Genomic DNA, 21,073 nt, shown 5'->3' on the forward strand with positions numbered 1-21,073 from the left:
TTGGTAAATAGAGTAAAATGTAGTGTTACAAAAGAAAACTTTCTTTTTCATAGAGGGGAATGGAACAATGTTATAAACTAAACTGATTATTACTTACAATCATGAAATACAACTAATTTTAAATATCAGTGTCAAATTTTCATGTACACATGATGAATGTATTGACAGTTTTAACAAGCACATATTTGATGATCAGATTTCTCAAACAATTTTTTTTACCATGAGAACGATCCTAATAATCAAGATGCAACTGTATTGAGACAGAACATTGTGCACTTAATATATACTTCCCATTCAAGACAAGTATTTACAGAAAACAAGAGAAAGGATCATAAAGCAGAGAAATCAATATCCAGCAATAAAAAAAAAATTACATGGCACAACAGATATTAAAACTCAAATTAAGTAACACATTGGAAAGCTGCTAACTGAGGGAAAGCTGAATTGGAGAGTTTAAGAAGCATTATATAATAATCAGTCTCTCCCTCAGTCAAAAAATAAAATATTAATGAATCAATGGTCGGAAAATAAAGGTATCCTATCTACATTTAAAGCAATAGGGTTGTGATATCATGAGATGGAGAAGCAGGTTCTGAGTCCAGCAGGCCAATAATCACGTTCCAAACATGATCCTGCAAGAAGAATTATGACATTGCATTACTTCAAGGACAATGCACTTCCAAAATATGGGATATCATAGCATTGTCCAAAACACAGGACTTACCTTTGGTGTGTTTTATCTTGAACCAATACTTCTATCCTCAAAAATAGTGATCTCCACCTTTAAAAACTCAAGTTGAGGAAATCAAGTTCAAGAAAATCTATTAAATATTCAGTTTAACTAGACAAAGACGCATGAATAAACTAAGGTTTTCCGTGTCAAATACAATTTGTATCAAACTTGAGTAAAGGGGGGGGGGGGGGGGGATTTGGGCTTCTCATTTCTTTACCATCTGACGTACAGTACTTTTCAAAAGTTTGGGGTCAGTAAAATTTTGGAAAAGTTTCATGTTCATAATTGATCAAAAATACAATAAAAACAGGAAAATTGTGACATTGTTAAAGTTTAAAATACCTTTTCTCTCAATACCATCACCACATGATCCTTAAGACATCATTCTAATATGCGGATTTGCTTTTTAAGACACATTTCTTAAAAGCTCATTTGAACAGTGTTTGATCGAAATTGACTGCAAAGACTTTTATGATGTTGCAAAAGACTTCTATTTCAATTAAACTAATGCATCCTTTCTAAATAAAAGTATTCATTTCTTACTGACCCCAACATTTGAATGGTAGAGCAAGTTCCTAAATAGTAAATGTTACCAGAATCCAATGACAATTCCACCTGGAGACAGAAAGACCCGCATGTTTCGATGTAGGAAAGGATACAACCCTCAGTCCCCTCTCTATGGGGTCAGTCAGGAGAAGCCCAAGGGGAGCAAAGATCTTCTCATTCTGCTCCTGGATGTACTTGGCAATCTTTTTCAGCACCTGCACGAATTAGCATATTGTTAAAATCCATATCGACAATGTCACATTGATGAAATCTACAGCCTACAACTCCGTCAACTGACTTTCTCATAGTGGGTCTCCATGCAGAGGAAGATTGTGTACGCAGTGAGGCAGGCCAGACAGCCCTCCAGGTAAGACCTGCCGCCAAGCTTCTCCGCCTCTGCATAGAGATTATTCAGGGTCTGCATGGTCTCCTCAAACTGCTGCTTGTCAATCTGAGACAACAAAACAATTATCAGCATTCACACTCAGTGAGAGGTGTGAACTAGAAGTACAATCACAGCAGAACATTCAAATCTAAGTTATCATCCGAGTTATCATTGCTCTAACATTAGTTTTCAGGTACAGAAAGTGAATAAAATAATCAAATGTAAAATAACATTGCATATTATATAAATTAACAAATAATCTTTATTAAAGTTACAAAAGGCATTCAATTTCAGAGCTGATTCAGTAGGCCTACACTATACTGTGAGTGTCTTTCTTGACCATATAAGTTCACTTACGGCAGACTATGCCTGCTAGGATACTCATCAAGACGGATATGTTGACATAGTTTTTGTGTGAATTTGTTTATTCAAGTGCAAGACTTGAAAGAACTCAGTCCACGCCATAGCAGAAAGGGCACGCACCGTTACTATAGTTACTAGGCAAGTGAGTCACAGAACAAGATAGTAGCCAAGCGTAGTTTGTCATCTGAAATGGGACAGTTTCAGCTTAATCCGCTGTGGCCACAAATACCAGAATTCAATAATTTGAACCCCAAATCACAGCTTTTCTGTTAAAAGAACCTGTTTTCTACCCAGTCTTTTCAATAGTACACTGTAAAAAAAATATTTTCATGATTTGTAATCACATTTTTTCTTTTGTCAAATCAACTTAAATCATTTATGTAGTTCAGATAACATAATATTTTGAGTTTCTAATGGTTAAATCAATCTCCTTCATTGTATTAACTCAATTTTTCCATTTCAATGAACTTAAAAAATTAAGTAACCTGGTTGCCTTAAAGTTTTAAGTTAAACCAACAATATTTTTTTACAGTGTATCTGAAAACAGACAAGCTGGAGTTCAGCAATCTTCATTTGAGATTTTCAACTTAAATTGAAATGTCATTCAGTCGATCTATGTTCCATCACGAGCCGCTTGTGCTGATTGTGCGAACAAAACGCAGGCTGATTTCCAACAGTGTTTTTAATGTGAGTTTTTAATGTGGTTTTAATCGTGAGGTTCAATGAATGACTCGATGCCTCACACATAAAGACAACGAGTTACCGCCACCTACTGGCGATTTTAATACAATATTTGTATAAATATTAAACGATTTTAACATTGCCTATTTATTGAACACTGTCTTATTTAAGGCATTTTTTATTTTTTAAACTATTACAAAGGTAAAAAAATGAAATGGAAAAATGATTAAAGGGGACAAATATCGTCCCTTAATGGACATGGCGTGACTACAGTCTAAGTGGAAAAGGAGTACGGCACAAATATTGGAGAACCACGAACTGAATTATTCTTTGTTTAAATAGGTCAAAGTTACTATTAGATGTAATGTTATTACCTTAATACATCATTACAAAAGATATAAGATTCAAGTTTTAGTATTTGTCTTATATTTATGTAAAATCCTTAAAACTAATTCCAGCAGTTTTCATCTCCGTTCTACCAGATGGCTCTCTTACTAGGTTCCAAAGGGTTTTTACTGAACTTCTCTTACTTTGCACCATGGTCCTGTAATAATTTGCTAAATTTGTTACATCTAAATTATGTAGTCCCAATAAATGAATTTTAGGTCATGTTAAAATGCCATATAACTCAAAAATGTGTTCTTTTCTTTTGTGTGATGCTTGCTCGTTTGTTTTTGACTATGTTTTTTTTTTAATGTACATTTGGGATATCACATAATAATAAATAAAAAACACTGGAGGGAAACGGCAAGATACACATAAATTCTGAAAAACGCACATAAAAAAATTATGCACTCAATGGAGGTGGATACATTTTTTTATCCGATAAGACGACAAGCTCATCAACTACGATACAAATCTAATTACCGAATAAATCCCTCGATGCACCACCACAAGAAAAACTCACATGACTTTGCCTCAGCAGTGGATGTGATTGGATAACTGGACTAACTAGTGGACTAATTTCATTCCACAGCATGTTGGTTTGGTCTTTTAAAACCATGACTGTCTACATAAGTATTACACTGCCCATCAGCAAACCTCAACTAATTTGAACACTGGAGATGGTGCCAATACTTTGGATATATTTGATATCATGATCTGTAAATACAGATTTATGGTAAATGGTTCCTTGTGTTTGCTATGAATCTCTACACACCCTGCTCTCCAGCTCTGCAGGGAACTTGGTCTGAAACTTGCAGATAGTGCCGGAAGTGTAGTCTCTCTGAACGAAAACCTTGGAGGCGACGGCTGCTTGCCGCAGGTCCTGCAAGCTGTGCGTCTGGAGAGAAAACAAGAGAGTGGGTATTGTTAAAAAAAAATTGTAAATATTTTATTTTAGCAGCCTAAGCTGAAAATCAAACTTAAGTTTTCCATGTCAAAATAATATGATTTATATTTTATTTGTAAATTTAGGTAAACTTTTTTTCACCCTAGCAAGACATCTTTATTTTTAACATACACTACTACCATTTAAAAGAAGTCTCTTATGCTCATCAAGCCTGCGTTTATTTGATCAAAATTATAGTAAAACAACAGTATAGTTTAGTATTATTACAATTTCAGTTTTCTATTCGAATATATTTAACCCTAAAACCGTATTCTGGACAAATGTGGGCAAAATAGTTTTGATTTATTTTTTAAAAATATTTCCCTTGATCCGAGCAGTACAAGACTCGGCTTATTTTCCTAAGTTTGCCTCCTGAACACACACATTTTTTTTTTTTACTCAATTCTACAATGTTAAGTGGGTGAAAAAAAACCCTTAATCTTGTATTTGGGTCAAAAATGGGCATCCATAGAAATGAATGGGAAAAACTGTATTTTAGAGCATTCTAAAATAAGCCAAAATAAGACACCAGGTGACAGCAAAGTCACTTCATCTTTAGGTTTTAGCTCTAATAACTTATTGGAATGATATTTTAATGTATTAAAAAAAAAACTACATAGTAATTAATTTACATAGAAAATATGGTACTTTTTGAAGTAAATAAATTCAAAAATACCCCAAAATAAAAACACCATAAATGGATAGACAAAACAATCGAAGACAGCTATATAAGCTGTACAATAAATAAAAATTAGGATCACACCTGAGTCCTCTGTGCCCACATTTGTCGACAACTACAGTATTAAGGGCTAGAAATGCAATTTATTCCTGTGATGACAAAGCTGAACTTTTAGCGTCATTACTCCGGTGGCACATGATCCTTCAGCAATCATTCTAATTTGATGACTTGTTGCTAATAAATACATTTCTTCTCATTATCAAATTAATGAGAAATTAAAAACGAGAAATCATAAGTTACACAGAACCAACATACACAATGCCCTTATACAGCACCATGTTCAAATAACACTACCGAAATCTGATGACAACACGAATCTCGATGTAAACATGACACCTCGTTTTATATTTATACGTGTATAGTGACAGTTAAACTAAGCATTTGAATTTTACGAAAGTTAATGGTCGACGCAGATAATTATCTTTGACGACCAATCGAGAAGCACTAACGTATCAAATAATGACGGCTTACAAAGATACGTATGTATCATCTGATTCATAGGATAATAAAACACTTATTATAACTTGTTATTTCAGACGCTAATCCTTGTTAGTGGACAAGAGGAAATTGTAATAAAATGTTGTTTTTAATTCACATACCTCCGCCATGGTTGCTGCTGCTGCTCCTCTTCCGGTTACTCAACCTCCTGTCCTCCTCAAAATACAGTCCGGTAGGAACCTTTTACTTTATTCATCAGTTCTGCTGCCACACCAATTCCAAACTAATGGGGAGTTTTTTGGGGGGTGAAACTAATTCCCCCAAAGTCTTTTTCAATAAAAATATGATTAGCTCGTGTACCAAAAGTAACGCATTTTGTTTAAATATCACGTCTGAACGTTTAAAATAATTGCCTTCACCTGACGACCACCATTTTATATGGCACTTTTTAATTTAAATTAATTAGTCCACGCATAGTGAAAATGTGTGAATTGCAAACACACTGAACGATATAGAATATTGAACAGGTATACTTAGGTACAGGTACAGGTACTGACAGTAGGCCTGTTTAAAATAAGTGTAGGCCTGTATAGCCTATAACCATCCATGAACCAACCTATACAAATTTAAATAGGCTACTTGATTTAATTGTTAAACCCAACAGAAATAATGTCTCTGAGGTTAAATTTAATGTAAGGGATAGGAGAAGATAATTAGGCAATCTGACTATTGAAAATAAAAAATAAAGGACATGTGTAACATTTAGGCCTATAAATGAATTGGGAGAAGCATGTGGCAGAAAAATAAACTCATAATTTCTCTACCTATAATACTTCTTTAAAAAGAATGTCTTTGTCATTTAGTTTTGCGTGTAATTTAAATGTAAAACATATATTATCTCATCTAATGTTATATTTGTTTGCCCACATTAAGACATGTCTTAACATTTCGGAGAGGAGGACATTGTGTCCCTAAATGAGACAGCTCAGTCCAGCTTACTAAAAGTAAACTGATGTTAGTTCATGATAATGCTCACTTTTATCACATATGCATTTGTGATACTGAGCTAAACCTAGGAAGAAACTATTAATGCCTAAAACAGTTATTTCCTGTCTTTTTACAACAGAGAAATGTCTTTATGATTGAGAAAACCAAGAATCACTCTTCTTTTACAGCAGAGGTTCAGTCATCCTTGCATGATAAATGATTCATAAGAAGGATCATTTACAGGTTCCTTTGGGAAACCTGGGCCATTTTTCACCATCACTCAGTTCCTTTTAGACAGTATTGGATCATCTCACTTGATGGACATAAAAAGCACATGGTCTATAAGAAAGTCTGTGAGATCTGTAAAACCATTTGTCAGATCATACAATATTTTGTGAAAACAGCATGGTGCGCATGTGATATTTTAATCTTATCAAGTTCACTGTACTGCACAATCTGCAGTTTATCAGCAGGCAAATGTGTTTGTTTAAAAGGTCGTTCGATTCACATATGAGCTTTCTGAATTTAAAATTGGGGAACTCCAGAACATTCATACCATTTTCGAGAATCTGTAGCATTTTGTTTTAAATCTATTTTTTAATCTATCTGTTTTTTTTTTGTTTGTTTTTTAAATTCTTGCACCATATAGTATTGTTTTAGTATAGATCATTACAAGATCTTACAAGAAGCATATTACAAGTGATTGTCCTGTTGAATTTTGGCATAAATCCTTTAATTAGTAATTAATTTAATAATTTGTTCTTAAATATTCATTTATTTATGCTTTTATAATGTTAAAAAAAAATCGACATTTACATTATGTGCATCAAAGCAGGGTCAGTGTTATTGGAGTATAATTTATATTTTAGTTTTTGTTAATATGATTAGATTTTATATTTTCCATTTTAATTTTAGTTTACATTTTAGTATGTTAAAAGTTTAGTTTTTTCTGTTATGACTAGTTTTAGTTTATTAGTTTGAGTTATTTTAATATTTAAATTAAATGAAAATGAGAAATCTTGCTGTCATGATCTCAGAGAATAAAGTCCACAGAAAAGGTCAGATGAAGATTGATTAAAAAATAAAAGTTTTTATTCAACAAGCTCAGATAAAATCCACAGGTTATGTAGTGTGTTCGAGTACAAACTCCAAACACACATAACAACTCAGGCAGAGAAATGAGGGGCTTAACAGATATAATAATCTATCTAAAACAATTAACAGGCAGATGATTAAATTAATTAGTAACAAATGAGAGAGGGAAACGTGAACAAAACACATGTGCAAATGAGATTTTCAAATTGAGATTTTGCCACTTTATGTATATTTCACCAAATCAATGTCATGGGAACAGAAAATATGTTTATCTGAAAATATCTGATTCCTGCCAAGTCAACGGAGACTTTCATAAATCTCCGAATGACTCCTATTTCTCCTTGCAATCTCTGAGATTCTTCCAACAGGTGGTCTCATTGGAGGGACATGTGGTCTGATACCACGAAAGATCTTCTCGTGTGGAGTTTAGAGGAGTCCTTATGAAAGATGTATTTTGGTGTAATTAAAACATCATTAAAACATGATGACTAGTTTGGCATCTCGTCTGTTTTTATTCAACTGCCACTTCATTATGAAGATTGTGAAATAATTCTGCTCTGTGGTTATGAAAGCCAGTACATACAGCTGCAGTAATTTGATAGAGGAAATGCACACACTGATTTTTGTGATGGCTGAGGTTAGCTTTTGAGTAGAAATTCAGCATAAAAAACAAACTAGATGCATTTCGAAAGCATCTGCATCCCAGTCACAGAAACCGAGCCAAAAGTTGCATATGCTTCATTGTAAACTCTGAATAATGTTTCTTTGTAGCAGAGGAGCCATCCAGCTTGCTTTGGCCAACTTGACATAAATGTTACAAATCAGACTGTGGAACTTTTATAAAAATAGATCAGACATTTTACAGATGCATCACTGACACAGTCCATCTACAGCCATTTTTACTTTCATTTTATTAGTCTGTTACACAAGAACTTTTCAACCCGAAGCCTCTTCAACAAATTTAGCTGTTCATATCAGTTTTTTCATTGTTCATATCATTGTTTCATTTTAAATATGTCTCTGTATTTGATTCATTTTTATTTCAGTTTTAGCTTTCAGGGTAAATGGAAATGAGAAATGTTTGAGAAATGTCCAAGGCAACTAACTGAGATGAAGTAACTTTTTATTTTATTAAAGTAAACTTTATTTTAATTTCAATAAAATGGGTTTGTTTATTAGGCTATACTAACCCAGATTCATTCACACAACAGACTATATAGTCATATATAGCCTAGCCTATATATAGCCTATCTATAGCCTATATATATATATATATATATATATATATATATATATAATTAGCTAGTGTGATGATCACTGTGACTGTGTCTGTGACCCTTCGAGAACCGATCAGACTGCTCGTGAACAACCTGTTCATTAAAAAGATTCGATTCAAAAGATCGATTCGTTCGTTAATTGGGACATATATTCAAGTTCTTTATACCTAATACTGCCATTTAGAGGGTGAGTGGCTTTTTCATATACAAGCTGACCGTTTTATAATTTTCTTAATTCCGTTAATCTGTTTTTAGACGTGAAGGGGTTAATTAAATAATTTATTTTCCTCTTGTCTGAAAAAAAAAATGTCAGGCACGTTGAGCAATCTTCGCGTTATGCCAAGCCGGTTGTATTACTATTGGTTGTTTCACCTTTCGCATTCATTCTCGTGCTGCGCAAACGAACGGCAGCGCGCGACACTTTCATCAGGACTGAGGAGAACGAGGACGTCAAAGAAACCAGTTCATGCCTAGATACTAATGCAAATACATTTTTCTGAAATCTGAACAGAGCAACGCAGGTGGATAGGCCCATAACTGTTATCGATACCATAGGCTACTTCTCCCTCGAACCAAGAACCTTCTCCCCAAGATGTGGGTCTTCATCGCTGCAGTTCTCTTCCTCCCTTTGCTCAATGCTGCCGAGTATGAGGACTACGTGTGGACATCGGAAAGTTACGGCAGAAGCCCACAGTGCATGGACATTCCCGAGGACCTGCGGTTGTGTTTTAATGTGGGTTACAATCAGATGCTGCTTCCAAATTTGCTCGACCATGAAACCATAGCGGAGGTGAAGCAGCAAGCGGGCAGCTGGGTTCCTCTGGTGCACAAAGCCTGTCATCCCGGCACGCAAGTGTTCCTCTGCTCGCTCTTCGCCCCCGTGTGCCTTAAAAGACCCATATACCCGTGCCGCTGGCTTTGCGAGGCTGTCAGAGACAGTTGTACACCCATCATGCAGTCGTTTGGGTTCCCTTGGCCTCAAATGCTCAACTGTAGCAAGTTTCCCGAGGGCGACGTGTGCATTGCCATGAACAAAAGCAGCAGCGATGATATGGACAAATCCCCAGGTGTGTATTATATACATATTTATGTGTATATATAAATATAAGCTAGGCCTATATATTTTGTCTAACATTCTTCCAAAAATATTGAAAAAAAACAAAACAATTTTGGTTCCACAAAGAACGTACAGTGAGCAGTGTTTTTTTGTTGTTTAAAGAACCATGATATCAGAACATTTTAAAAAGCTAAAGAACATCTATACCTCTATGAAGAACCTTTTGTAGAGGGGAAAATATTTTCACATTTTGTTATTATTCTACTACAATTCTAACATTTGAAAAATTAGTAGGCTACATTTATAATGTTTTGGCACCTGTTGATTCAGTAATAATATATTGATGGTTTGTTAAAGCTGATAAAGCAGATGTGTTTAAACAAATAAAGTTACTAACATTAGATATTGTGAATTTAGTAATAGTCCTCACTTCACATAGATTACATTTAACTAAACTTAACATAGATCATTTGAAAATGCTACATATGTTAAAAAAAAAATGGCCGATGTGATAACACTAATTCTTTAAAGCCAGTAACCGATATATTGGCTGATAAATCTAAATCCAAATTTTATCTAATTTTGGAGAGTCTGATTAAAAAAATAAAAAAAACCCGTCTCAACTCAACAATCAAAGTCATTATAAGCACAAAATAACAATGTTGTCAGTATAATTTCATGTAGCCTATATGACAGATAACGATAACATTAAAAATGGGCATGTCGGCTGACATCAATATGGTGGCTGATATATCATGCATCCCTATTTTTAAGAGGTGTCAATATCATATGAATGTGATAAAGATGTTAAATGGATGGAAACAAAGAGGCTGGTTTGTTATTCGGTCATTTTCAGACTCGTAGTTCTTTTTCTCAAACTTATACACAACATAGCTACTTATACAATAACACATTGATGACGATTAAAGTTATTATTAAAAGTTGTTAGGTTTCTGGTGTAAGATTCTTTTGCATTTAAAGCCATTATTGGGTTGTGCCAGGATGCCATAATAATTTTTTCTCCTTTTCTAGGTGTATGCCCACCATGTGACAATGAGATGAACTCAGGCGCAATTCTGGAACACATGTGTGGCAGTGAATTCGGTAAAGAATCATTCATGTGTTGCATTATTGTTTAAAAAAAGTAATTATGTAGTCTATTAAAAAAATATTAATACAATACATTCAAGATAAATAACATCTAAATGATAACCTCAATCAGTAAGATTTTTTCTGTCAAGTTTCTATAGTTAAATCATGATTTTATATATACTATCATGGAATTCTGGCTAGAACATATTGAAATACATTTCAGATGTGAAGAGTTTTGGCATAGGTCTTTACTAACATAACATGCACTGAATACCAAATGTTTCTCCAAAAACTTTTCAGCATGCTGCTACTAATGCAAGTGATTTCAAAACACTTCATTTACTGGCAAGAGCCTAATGACTTCAAGAGAACACAAAATCCGATCGCTTGATTCCCATCATTGTGATTCCGTTCAGGTCCAGGGTTTTAGCCCACACATTTGTTTCCAATAATATTGTTGCCTGAATTTTTTTTTTTTTTTGCACTCCTTAAATCTATCTCTCTTGAGACTATTGTGTGTCAGTATTGTTTACAGCTGAATTGGTCTTTTTTTTGTTGGTCCATTTTAAAAGCAACTTGACATGGTTAAACCTCCTTGTATATTTCATGTCTAGATTTTTTTGTCGAGCCACATATCCTTGACAGTGGATTATTAGATTTCGACCGCAAATGGAGATATTTTGGATTTATAAAAAGCAGAGCTACTTCTTCCATTGCAAATGCAGTTTCTAAGAACCAGTGATGTGGTCAGAATCCAGCAAGTCTTTTTTTTTAGGGTCTGAGATGTTGTCAAAGACAGGAAGCTTGCCGTTGGCAAGAATTTCATGGTACCTTTTATTTTTATGGCAAGCTATCAAGCACCGACCCAACAAAGGCTTTTTTCTAGTCATTATACGATGACTGTATTTCAAGGTATGTGTCTCAACGCTGTAAAATGTGAAAATGAAAATGTGCAGTTGTTACCTTATTCAGGTAGCTATTTCTATCCGATCTGAAACTGAGCCTAAGAGTTACTTGTTGTTTGTACTAGTTACTTGAACTAGTACTTTAATAGGATGCTGTTTGCCTGATTATGTGTTTGATTATGTCTAGTAGATGATCTGTGTTGTTGGTAATGCTAAACATTTTTTATCCACAATACATAAAATTCAGAACGGGCAATAATGCAGTGTTTGAATAGTCAGTCATTTGAGGAGTGCCTCAGGGGTCAGTAATAAGACCCATTTAGTTATGTAGTTACTAACAGGGAAAGTTTGGGAGAAATTGTGCCATCTCATTATTGATCTTGTTTGGATTTAGAATTTGATTCATACTCAAAAATCATATCCTCACACACCCTGAACTATATTGCGATACAACACGTTGCACCATCTAGCTTTGCATAATTAGCACAGAAAAGCATCTGAAAGACATAAACTAAACTTCTTGGCTTAAATGTGAAAACGGATGATCAAAAACACCCAAGTGTTCAGCATCTCCATGGCAAAGAAATACAACAATGACCTTAAGCAAAAATACTTGAAATATTTGTATTTTCCATCAGTACTTGAATGTTTTAAATAACGGCGTTAAATAAAGATTTAGACATTACATAAATCTTCTAGATTTATTCATGACTTCATTGGTGTACAATGAAACTGACTCATTTAAACGTTCATGAACATAAATGAATTGTGAAAATCTAAAATCTTTGTTTCTTTTTGTAGCAATCAAGACGAAGATTAAGGAAGTCAAAATTGAGAACTTGGACCGAAAAATCATTCTACAGAAAAAGAGGAAGCATGTGAAGCTTGGAACTCTGAAAAAAAAGGAACTAAAGAACCTTGTTCTTTACCTGAAAAATGGAGCAGGCTGTCCGTGCCAACAACTGGAAAACTTAGGGAGCCACTACTTAATCATGGGTCGTGGGGTGGGCACACAGTATATTTTGACAGGCATTCACAAGTGGGACAAATCTAACAAAGAATTTAAGAAGGCCCTTAAAAAACTTAAAAGCCATAAATGTCCAACTTATGAGGCAGTGTTCTAGTGATTTTGATCATTTGGTAACTCATCTTGTCATTATAGCATTATAATACATTTTGCCTTTACAGTATAGAAAGAAACCAATCCAACTTGTCAGTTTTAAAAGAGTTTGTTTGCCCAATAAATGTCTGAATACATGCAAACAAGTGCAATTTAGTTCAAATTGAAAATGTTCTTGATCATTTCTAATGAATGCAAAATGAAAAAAAAAAAAACAATATTCACAGTTATTTACATTTCATTATGCTGTCAGCTGAGTTTTGTTTTTCCAAACACTGCATTTCGATATATCTTGACATTTTCAAGTTGGATTAATATCTATTCATACAATCTGTTAATAATGTTTATGTTTTATAATATTCATCACAACTGTCAGTTATTACTTGCCTATTCAGTAAAATACATAATACATGCACTAAAGGGACACTTTTTTGACAGTTTGTTTGGCTTGCATGGATGCCAGTCTCAGTTAATCATGAAGTGTAAGATATAGCATTTCTGAGGACTTGCACAATGCTCTGTAATCATTCAACATTAAAACAGAAAATATTTTTAATATATTCGACTGCACTGGATTCTTTCTTAGAAATTGTGCATTAGGGACTGCGTTAAGTTGTTATAAATCATGAATATTCAAAAGATAAGTAGCAGTAGTGACCTGCCAATAGTCAAGATTTATAACAAAGCACATGCTGTGAAATAACTGCGTCATAAACACTACGAACTGAGATCAGATTAGAGAAATCACCGCAAGTGTCCTGTGTAAGCAAACAGCCAAAGTGTTTATCTTGTATTGACAGATCAGATATATTTGTTTTGGATGGAGGGAGAGATTTGGACATTTTTCTCTCTCAGCTATTTTCAATTGTCAAAGCCAAAAGATTATATTATACATTATAAACGATAATAAATGATCTAAGAGGATTTTCTATAAATAAACAAACAAATAAATACTGTAAAAAAAAATGCTTTTGGACTTTAAACGATTTATGTAACCAAATTTTCACAGCTTTTTACACCTCCTTGTGCTTTCTGGAAAGAAAGGCAATCTAGACAGTTATTCCCAAATAAAGGGGATATATCACGCTAAATCTACTTTTTTTTAGCCCTTAAATACATTTTGTTGTATATTTTGAGTGTTTATAAGTACAGAAAGTTGAAATTATTCTCTTCAGGAGCTTCATTTATATCTTTATATTCTGTTTTGGTCATATTTTGCAACCTGTTCTGATTTTTCTGTTATGACATATTTTGAACAATTACGTCACAGTATTTGTAGCGAATCTGCCAAATAAGGCTATGTGTCCGAAATCTCCACTCAAACCACTACTCCCCTATGTAGGGGGTAGGGAGTAGAGCACTATATAGTGAGCTCACCAGCATAATAGAAACACCACTTTCGACCACTACTCGATCATCTCTCGGCGCTGTTGATTACGTCATTGCTGTCTCACTATTTAAACGCGTGCGTGCTTACAAACAATTTATACATGTCTGACAAAATTGTAAAATTACTACATATCATAAGTTAAACGAGACAGAACATAATTTACATTTGTATGACTAATTTGTATTGTCGCGCTGCTCCCCTTGTCGTCTGTCCGCCATTTTTACGATCAGCGCAATGCATGACGGTGTGTAGGGCTTGGGTTAGTGACCATCAGTTGTACACTACTTTTCAAAATGCATTCTGGGATACATCGCGTGGACTTTAGGGTATAATAAGCATCACTATACATTCGGACAGCACTACAAAATGGCGAGCTCACTATATAGTGCACTATATAGTGAGTAGTGGGAGATTTCGGGCACTTCGAGCAATCCACCATTTTTATTTCTCGCTCCGATTTAGTCCAAGCTCAAGGATGCAGAAGGGTTAGTCAAAATGTTCGGTTGTTGGATGTCGTGACCCACACGCTTCATTATACTGTCTTCCAGCATCAGAACCTCTTTGAAGTGCCTGGTTGAGTTTTATTTATCAAGGAAATGTACCCACATCTGTGGGTAAAGTCATTTTTTGAATACGCGAAGCACTTCGAATTTGGAAATTCCAACTTCAACAACCTCCACCAGTATAAAGAAGGGTTTGCCGATTGACTTCGTCTGAATGAGGGGTCAATTCCTTCTATCTTTGGAGACGACGAACAGAGCATTTCGATAATCTGTAAATATCGTTAATAAAAATAAAGCACTTTACTTTCTTAAAACACATGGTGGTCATTGTTTAGCAGTACCTTTGTCTTTCTTTGTTTTTGTTTTTAAGTAACGTTACACCTCTGCAGTATTATTGTTCTTGAGTTCATCAATGACATGGTATAACACATCTCCTTTGCATTTAAAGAGACCGCTCCAAAACGAGTTGCTCACAGATGCATTGGACCTATTGATGACTCGTCCTTAACTACACAGATTTTTGGCCAATCAAATACTTTCCAGAGAGAGAATGTTACTCGGCCTGATGACTAGCATGCCTCCAAGTATACAAATCATGGTTAATGACTGTGACGCAAGCTTTTTTATATACGTCAACTCAAGAAAAGCAAACTGTTTGTTTTTTTTCCTGAGAAAACATCTGTGTTGTAATGCCCACCAATCAGTGCCCTTATTTGCTGCTGATGAGCTGTGAAGCAGTAAGATGGACTTTATCTAAAGTCTTTATCTACTATCATGGTCTAACATGCCTTGGACTTTAAATAACCCAACTTAGTAAAAAACAGTAACGATGCATACGGCTCTTACCAAAATGCTCACTTACATTCATCTGATTTCAGTTTACAATATCAGTAAAGCATTGCATATGTGATCAGACCCATGCAGGATTCTATGAAATTCAATGTCAGCAAATCAGAGCCGTTGAAAGATGTTGACCGGATACCTCTTGTTAGAGTAAGAGCACATTACTCTCAGTGATGCCATTGTGTGTAAATGTGTGTCTCATATTGCCTTTGGCACTACACCTGTTTACATCATAAAGTGTGCAACAGAGATAGCATCAGATTCAGATAGTGCATGTGTTGACAACATGACTATGCCAATGAATCTGCCATGAAATCATTCTAGTCTGAACACACAGGTGCTGCTTTTAAAGCGCATAACTCGGACATGTTACATGTGCAACAATAAAGAGCGAAAGCTCATAAAAACTCATAATTTCGCATATAATTATGCCTTTCTCATCATCTGATTTTTATGACATAATTATTACTTTTTTTATCTCAATTTCAACTGCCATAATGTCATACGTCATCATTTCGTTTTATCTCATAATTTGAATCGCTTTTAATTTCTGAGAAGGCAGGTTCAGAAAAACCCTCAATAAGCGACTGGAAAAGATCTGCAGCAAGACTTGGTGGCAACAGGCACTGAGGTTTCGCTGCAAGGCGTGTCCCAAACGCAAGCGGTTCCAAGCCAGAACTCCAAGACGAACACCACTACTGACCCAAAAATGTGGTCCCAATTTGCTCAAAATCATATAAATAAGTCACAGAAGTTTTGGGATTCTGAAACAACGTATTTTCGGCCCTATGGATCAGCGGTATGTCTGGAGGAAGAAGAATGAAGCATTTGCTGAAAAGAACAGTTAAGCTTGGTGGTGCTCAGTGATGCTCTGCAGCTGCTTTGCATCCTCTGGCACTGGAAAACTGATGTGTGTGGAAGGCAAGATGGATTCCTTGAAGTTTCAGGAAATCATAGGAGAAAACATTATGCCGTCATGAAGAAGCTGAAGGTTGGGTGTCATTGGACCTTCCAACAGTTACAGGACAATAGTCCTAAGCATACCTCAAAGGCTTGGTTGCAGAAGGTCTGGGATATTTTACAGTGGCCATCACAGTCACCTGACTTGAACCCCATAGAAAATGTGGGATTTGAAAAAGGCGGGTGCAGCACGCAAACTCAAGAATATGACTGAACTGGAGGCCATTGCTCATGAGGAATAGGTTAAGATTCCTTGGAAACGCTGCCAGAAGCTGATGTGCCATACAATTCGTTCACTGCAGGTCAGAACAACAAAGGGTGTTACTAAATTCTAAAGATGCTTGCAATGAAGCGGTTGAATGATTTTTGAGACTGCAGAAGTCATTAAAAGTTGCATTTTCAGTTGAATTTGGGGGATTTTAAACATTTGTTGTGTTGAGCTCAGTCAATTATTTTTGTTTGATTTGTTCATTGCAAACAGCTGCATGTCTGTAAATTTTGCCAATAAACCTGATTTGCAATGGGGCTTGAATAAGTTTGATTACAACTGTAAGCAAAAAGTCATTTCCAATCAAGCTGTTTTTGTCAAATTATGCAAAAAAGTTGTGTGTGTGTGTGTATTTAGGAGACATAAGATGCTTCAAACTTAGCCTCAGCAGAGAAAAAAGAGGACAGAAAAATGTTCAATATGTAATTTTTACTAACATCATTTCAATCACAGAATGATTGAAATTAGTTTTTTCATGACTTAAAAAAAGACAATTCTCCTCTTAAATATTGTTAATATACAAATGAATATAATATGGATTAATAACTTAATTTAAATACAAGTTTATGGACCTTCTAGAATGTCGTGTCCCATAGACTTGTAAGCAAATTTGGTAACACTTTACAATAAGGTTCCATTAGTTAATGCATTAGCTACACACTAAAAACTCATGGGTCAAAAATAACCCATAATGGGTTCATTTTGACCCAAATCCTGGGTTAAAAAGGGACCTAATTTCTGGGTTATTTCAACCCAGAAAATTGGGTTCTTCCCTATAACCCAGAGTACGGGTTACTCTTTGAAAAATAACCCAGAAACCCAAACAACCCAGGAATTGGGTCAAAACATAGCCCTATAACCTAGAAAAGGGTTACTCTCTGAAAAAAAAATAACCCATAATTTTGACCCAACAAAAATAACCCAGAAAATGGGTTGGAGAAATAACCCAGGAGTTTTTAGTGAACTAACCATGAACAACATCTCTGTTCAGCATTAGTTAATTTGTTAACGTTAAATCACACAAATACTAATGCATCAATTCACATTAACAGCACGGTTAGTTAACATTAGTTAATGCATTAGTTAACATACTAACCATGAACAGTGCCTGTAAATAGCTTTACTGTTTTCCTGTACATATTTATAGTAGTTTATGTAGCTTCATAGCTTATGTAGGTTTATATTAGTTTATGTAGTTCATATTAACTAATGAATTAACTAATGTTAACTAATGGAACCTTATTGTAAAGTGTTACCGTGCATTTTTGTGTGATTTTACAAATTGAAGGAAGAGTTTATGTGGTATTCAACAGCATGCCATAGATGTTGTCCATGGATCTTAACTCGCACTGAACCAGAAACATTCCTTTAAAACTGTTTAGTTACATTTGAAGACCCCCACAAACTTTTGTTTTGACATCAATTCGAGTTGATACAACCCATTATGAAATCATCTGCAGGGAACACGTTTCGAAAGAAAATCCATACATGGCAAGTGGCAAAAACCTGAGTGCGTGTAACCCCCAGGAGAAGTCGACCAATCCCAGCTGATGCAAAAGCATAGTGATGGTTTATCCAGGTTAAGCAAATAGCAGTGCTTTGTGCTCTGGGATGACATTGACTGCCAGACTCTATGGGATGATCATTAGCAGCTGTTGGCTTTGCTGTTGCATATTTCCCAGCTTTATTGAATGAAAAAGACTTGCTCCTTTGCCTCCAGCCTTGAAAAGAGAGAAAAAAAGCCTATTAAAAGCCATAAATAATATGATGCTCTCACAGGATAGCAACTGAGGTAAGATGGGCTCTGCGGCAAACATACTTCCACATGGGGTTTGGAGTGAAGTTCTCACACATGCCAACTGCGAAATTCTGCCAGATGGGATGCGTAGACTCTGAATATTGGTGCCATCACTGTTTCCAATTCAATGTCCGCCAGTGTTATTATGAGTGTTAATTAGCATGCAAGAATCCAAACTGATCAGTTTCAGCAAAACCTGAGCCATAGAGATAAATCTGACTCACTTTGTTCAACTTCTCACAATTTTATCAAACAAATGGCCTTCTCGACGCCTGCGGGTGGGAGTGAAGGAATGCTGTCTCGTCTGGTGTAGTATTTCTCAAAACTGTGGGTCCAAGAAATGTCCTGCGTAATAGAAGTAAATGACTCAAGAATGGTTTATTTAGACATCTTCAAGAACATGATGTATCGATATTTGGTATAACTTCCTGATAATGTTCAGGGCTCGGAGGGACTCTCCCAGTTTCTAAAGACACATCTGCAGTTATTTATAACAACTAAATAATTGTTGAGATAACTTAAATATCCAACTTAACTAACTAAAGTTAACCAAACGTAATATTTTAAGTCAAGCAAGGACACATACTTTTTTAAGTTGAAACAACACATTAGAAGTGTTTCTGGTCTCATTGACTTCCATAGTATATATTTTTTCCTACTATGGAAGTCAATGAGACCAGAAACTGTCTGGTTACTGATATTCTGAATGGATTCGAAAATGGTAAAACTCAACTGTTTAACTCTGGGAGAGTTGTAAAATGAGCCTATTTCCAAAAAGAGTGGAGTATCCCTTTAAATTCGGATGGCATGCATTTCAGTTTTAACATAACCAGGACAGATGATGACTGGCTTGGGTGTCGTGGATCATGGATTTGGCAGAGATGGGAGTTGTAGACTTGATTTGCTCTTGCAAGTCTCGAGATACAGACCTGACCCTACTGTGAGGTGAGAGCAGATTTTGGCAGGAGGGAAGGATTTCATAAATCAGCTGATGGCCTCTCATACCTCTGGGATATAAACACATCTTTTTCATATGTTTCATTTATGACATTGACAAATGAGAATGGGGTAAAGCTGTGGAGTTGAATTACATTTAGCTCATAACAAGAGAAGTAAAGATTTTCAGTAAAATAATCTTTACATCATCTATTATTTTATTTCTCTCATTATTTCAGTTGGTTTGGAGCCTGTCTGAGGAAAAGCTCTCCCCACGATGACCGAGAGAGAAAAAATCCGGCTTTAAATCTCAAGTTCGGTCTTTCAACATGAGAAAAATTTGAAAAACAGTTTGTTCTAATTTATGACTGTCACTCAATAGGCTGATATATTGGCTCAAGGAATTCCCGATCTCTTATTTCCACAATCAAGGCCTGACCTTTATTCTGATACAGTCAGTGATTGTGAAGCCTGTAGAAAGTGTTATAAACATTTCAATGTCTCAAAAGCATCATATGATGTATGACAGCCGAATGTTTATATAGGGTATCATGTAAAGCAATCAACTGATTAAGGTAATAACACAGCTGCGTCCATCATCTCCATCCATGCACTTACACCAGATTCCCAATAGAGGGAAGCACCTACTTTATTCCTTTTTATGCCGTAGGCCTACCTGTTGAACCCTGCGACTTTACAAAATGATGCTCGTGTCAAATGTAAGGAGATGCTTTTTAAGAAAGTATAGGCTATACCAAGCACGCTCTTTTCAGGCTTAGGCACTTTAACTTTATCATAATGTAATCATTTTAACAGGAATCTAAACAGGGTGAAAATAAAGTGGTAAAATTGTAAAATCTTTAAAAACGTATAGGCCTACGTTTATTTCAATACATTAGACATACATATTCGATGGGGACATGAAGATGCTGCAAAGAAATGACCCTAATAGCTATACTTCCAATCTGTTTGTCAAGCCTGCACTAATGAATCATCAATTCAATTAACGTTAGCCTACATTTATTTTCTAAATATGTTTGTGTTTAACATTATTTAGATCAGACCATATCAGATATATTTTTTTTCATTATTATTTATTTATTTTTATTTTTTTGCCAAAGTAGACTTTGGCAATAAAAGTACAGGTATGATCTAACAAATTTCATGCATCCAAAAGAAGTAGGCCTAGGCTATATTCACAGTAGGCCTAGACATAAAAGAGTTCTCTTTTCTGTGTACTGTGAATATACTTCTTTTGGATGCATGAAATTTGTTTGCAATCTTCCGCCCATCTCACACCGAAACTGTTATCTTTTGTTGCGTTACTTTTTATCGTTGTTATCCTTCCATATCCCAAATGGTTGGATTCAGTCTTCACTACAATAAATTGAACAAAAATTAGAACATAAGGTTTGTAAGTAACGCATTTTAAATAACTCACGTTCTTAAAAATTTCAGATGCTCACGGATTAATTTAATTACATTTTTATTGGCACGTTGCCGATTTCTAGCGGAAGCAGCAGCCAATGAGCACGCCGGGGGCGGAGACTGAGCGGTTGACGAACATGGAGCTCCCTGTGACACACGCGCACACACACAGCACGCGCGCAGCATCACCTCTCACACA

General features: G+C 35.2%; 2 protein-coding genes across 2 annotated transcripts; one reads left to right on the plus strand and one right to left on the minus strand.

The window, feature by feature from the left end:
* Window positions 1-275: 275 nt before the first annotated feature.
* Window positions 276-5,515, minus strand: golga7 (golgin A7). The gene is made up of 6 exons (XM_039676710.2): window positions 5,377-5,515; window positions 3,868-3,990; window positions 1,578-1,730; window positions 1,393-1,494; window positions 725-781; window positions 276-632 (listed from the first exon to the last, which is right to left on the minus strand). Exons 1-5 carry the CDS (start codon window positions 5,383-5,385, stop codon window positions 737-739), a joined length of 432 nt encoding a protein of 143 aa, XP_039532644.1. The 5' UTR covers window positions 5,386-5,515; the 3' UTR covers window positions 276-632; window positions 725-736.
* Window positions 5,516-8,819: 3,304 nt separating this feature from the next.
* sfrp1b (secreted frizzled-related protein 1b) lies at window positions 8,820-13,306 on the plus strand. Its single transcript, XM_039676709.2, has 3 exons — window positions 8,820-9,641; window positions 10,664-10,735; window positions 12,430-13,306. The coding sequence occupies exons 1-3, from the start codon at window positions 9,167-9,169 to the stop codon at window positions 12,750-12,752; spliced, it is 870 nt and encodes a 289-aa protein (XP_039532643.2). The 5' UTR covers window positions 8,820-9,166; the 3' UTR covers window positions 12,753-13,306.
* Window positions 13,307-21,073: the final 7,767 nt, after the last annotated feature.

The sequence above is a fragment of the Pimephales promelas genome, chromosome 23 (genome assembly GCF_988280905.1).
Source record: "Pimephales promelas chromosome 23, fPimPro1.hap1.1, whole genome shotgun sequence".
Taxonomy (NCBI): domain Eukaryota; kingdom Metazoa; phylum Chordata; class Actinopteri; order Cypriniformes; family Leuciscidae; genus Pimephales; species Pimephales promelas.

Coding starts and splice junctions, on each gene's coding strand:
- golga7 (XM_039676710.2), bottom strand. Junction 1,731..3,867: donor CTGCAGAGCTGGAGAGCAGG/GTGTGTAGAGAT, acceptor TTGTTGTCTCAG/ATTGACAAGCAGCAGTTTGA. Junction 1,495..1,577: donor TGGAGACCCACTATGAGAAA/GTCAGTTGACGG, acceptor TAATTCGTGCAG/GTGCTGAAAAAGATTGCCAA.
- sfrp1b (XM_039676709.2), top strand. CDS start 9,167: ATGTGGGTCTTCATCGCTGCAGTTCTCTTCCTCCCTTTGCTCAATGCT. Junction 9,642..10,663: donor TGATATGGACAAATCCCCAG/GTGTGTATTATA, acceptor CTCCTTTTCTAG/GTGTATGCCCACCATGTGAC. Junction 10,736..12,429: donor CATGTGTGGCAGTGAATTCG/GTAAAGAATCAT, acceptor TTCTTTTTGTAG/CAATCAAGACGAAGATTAAG.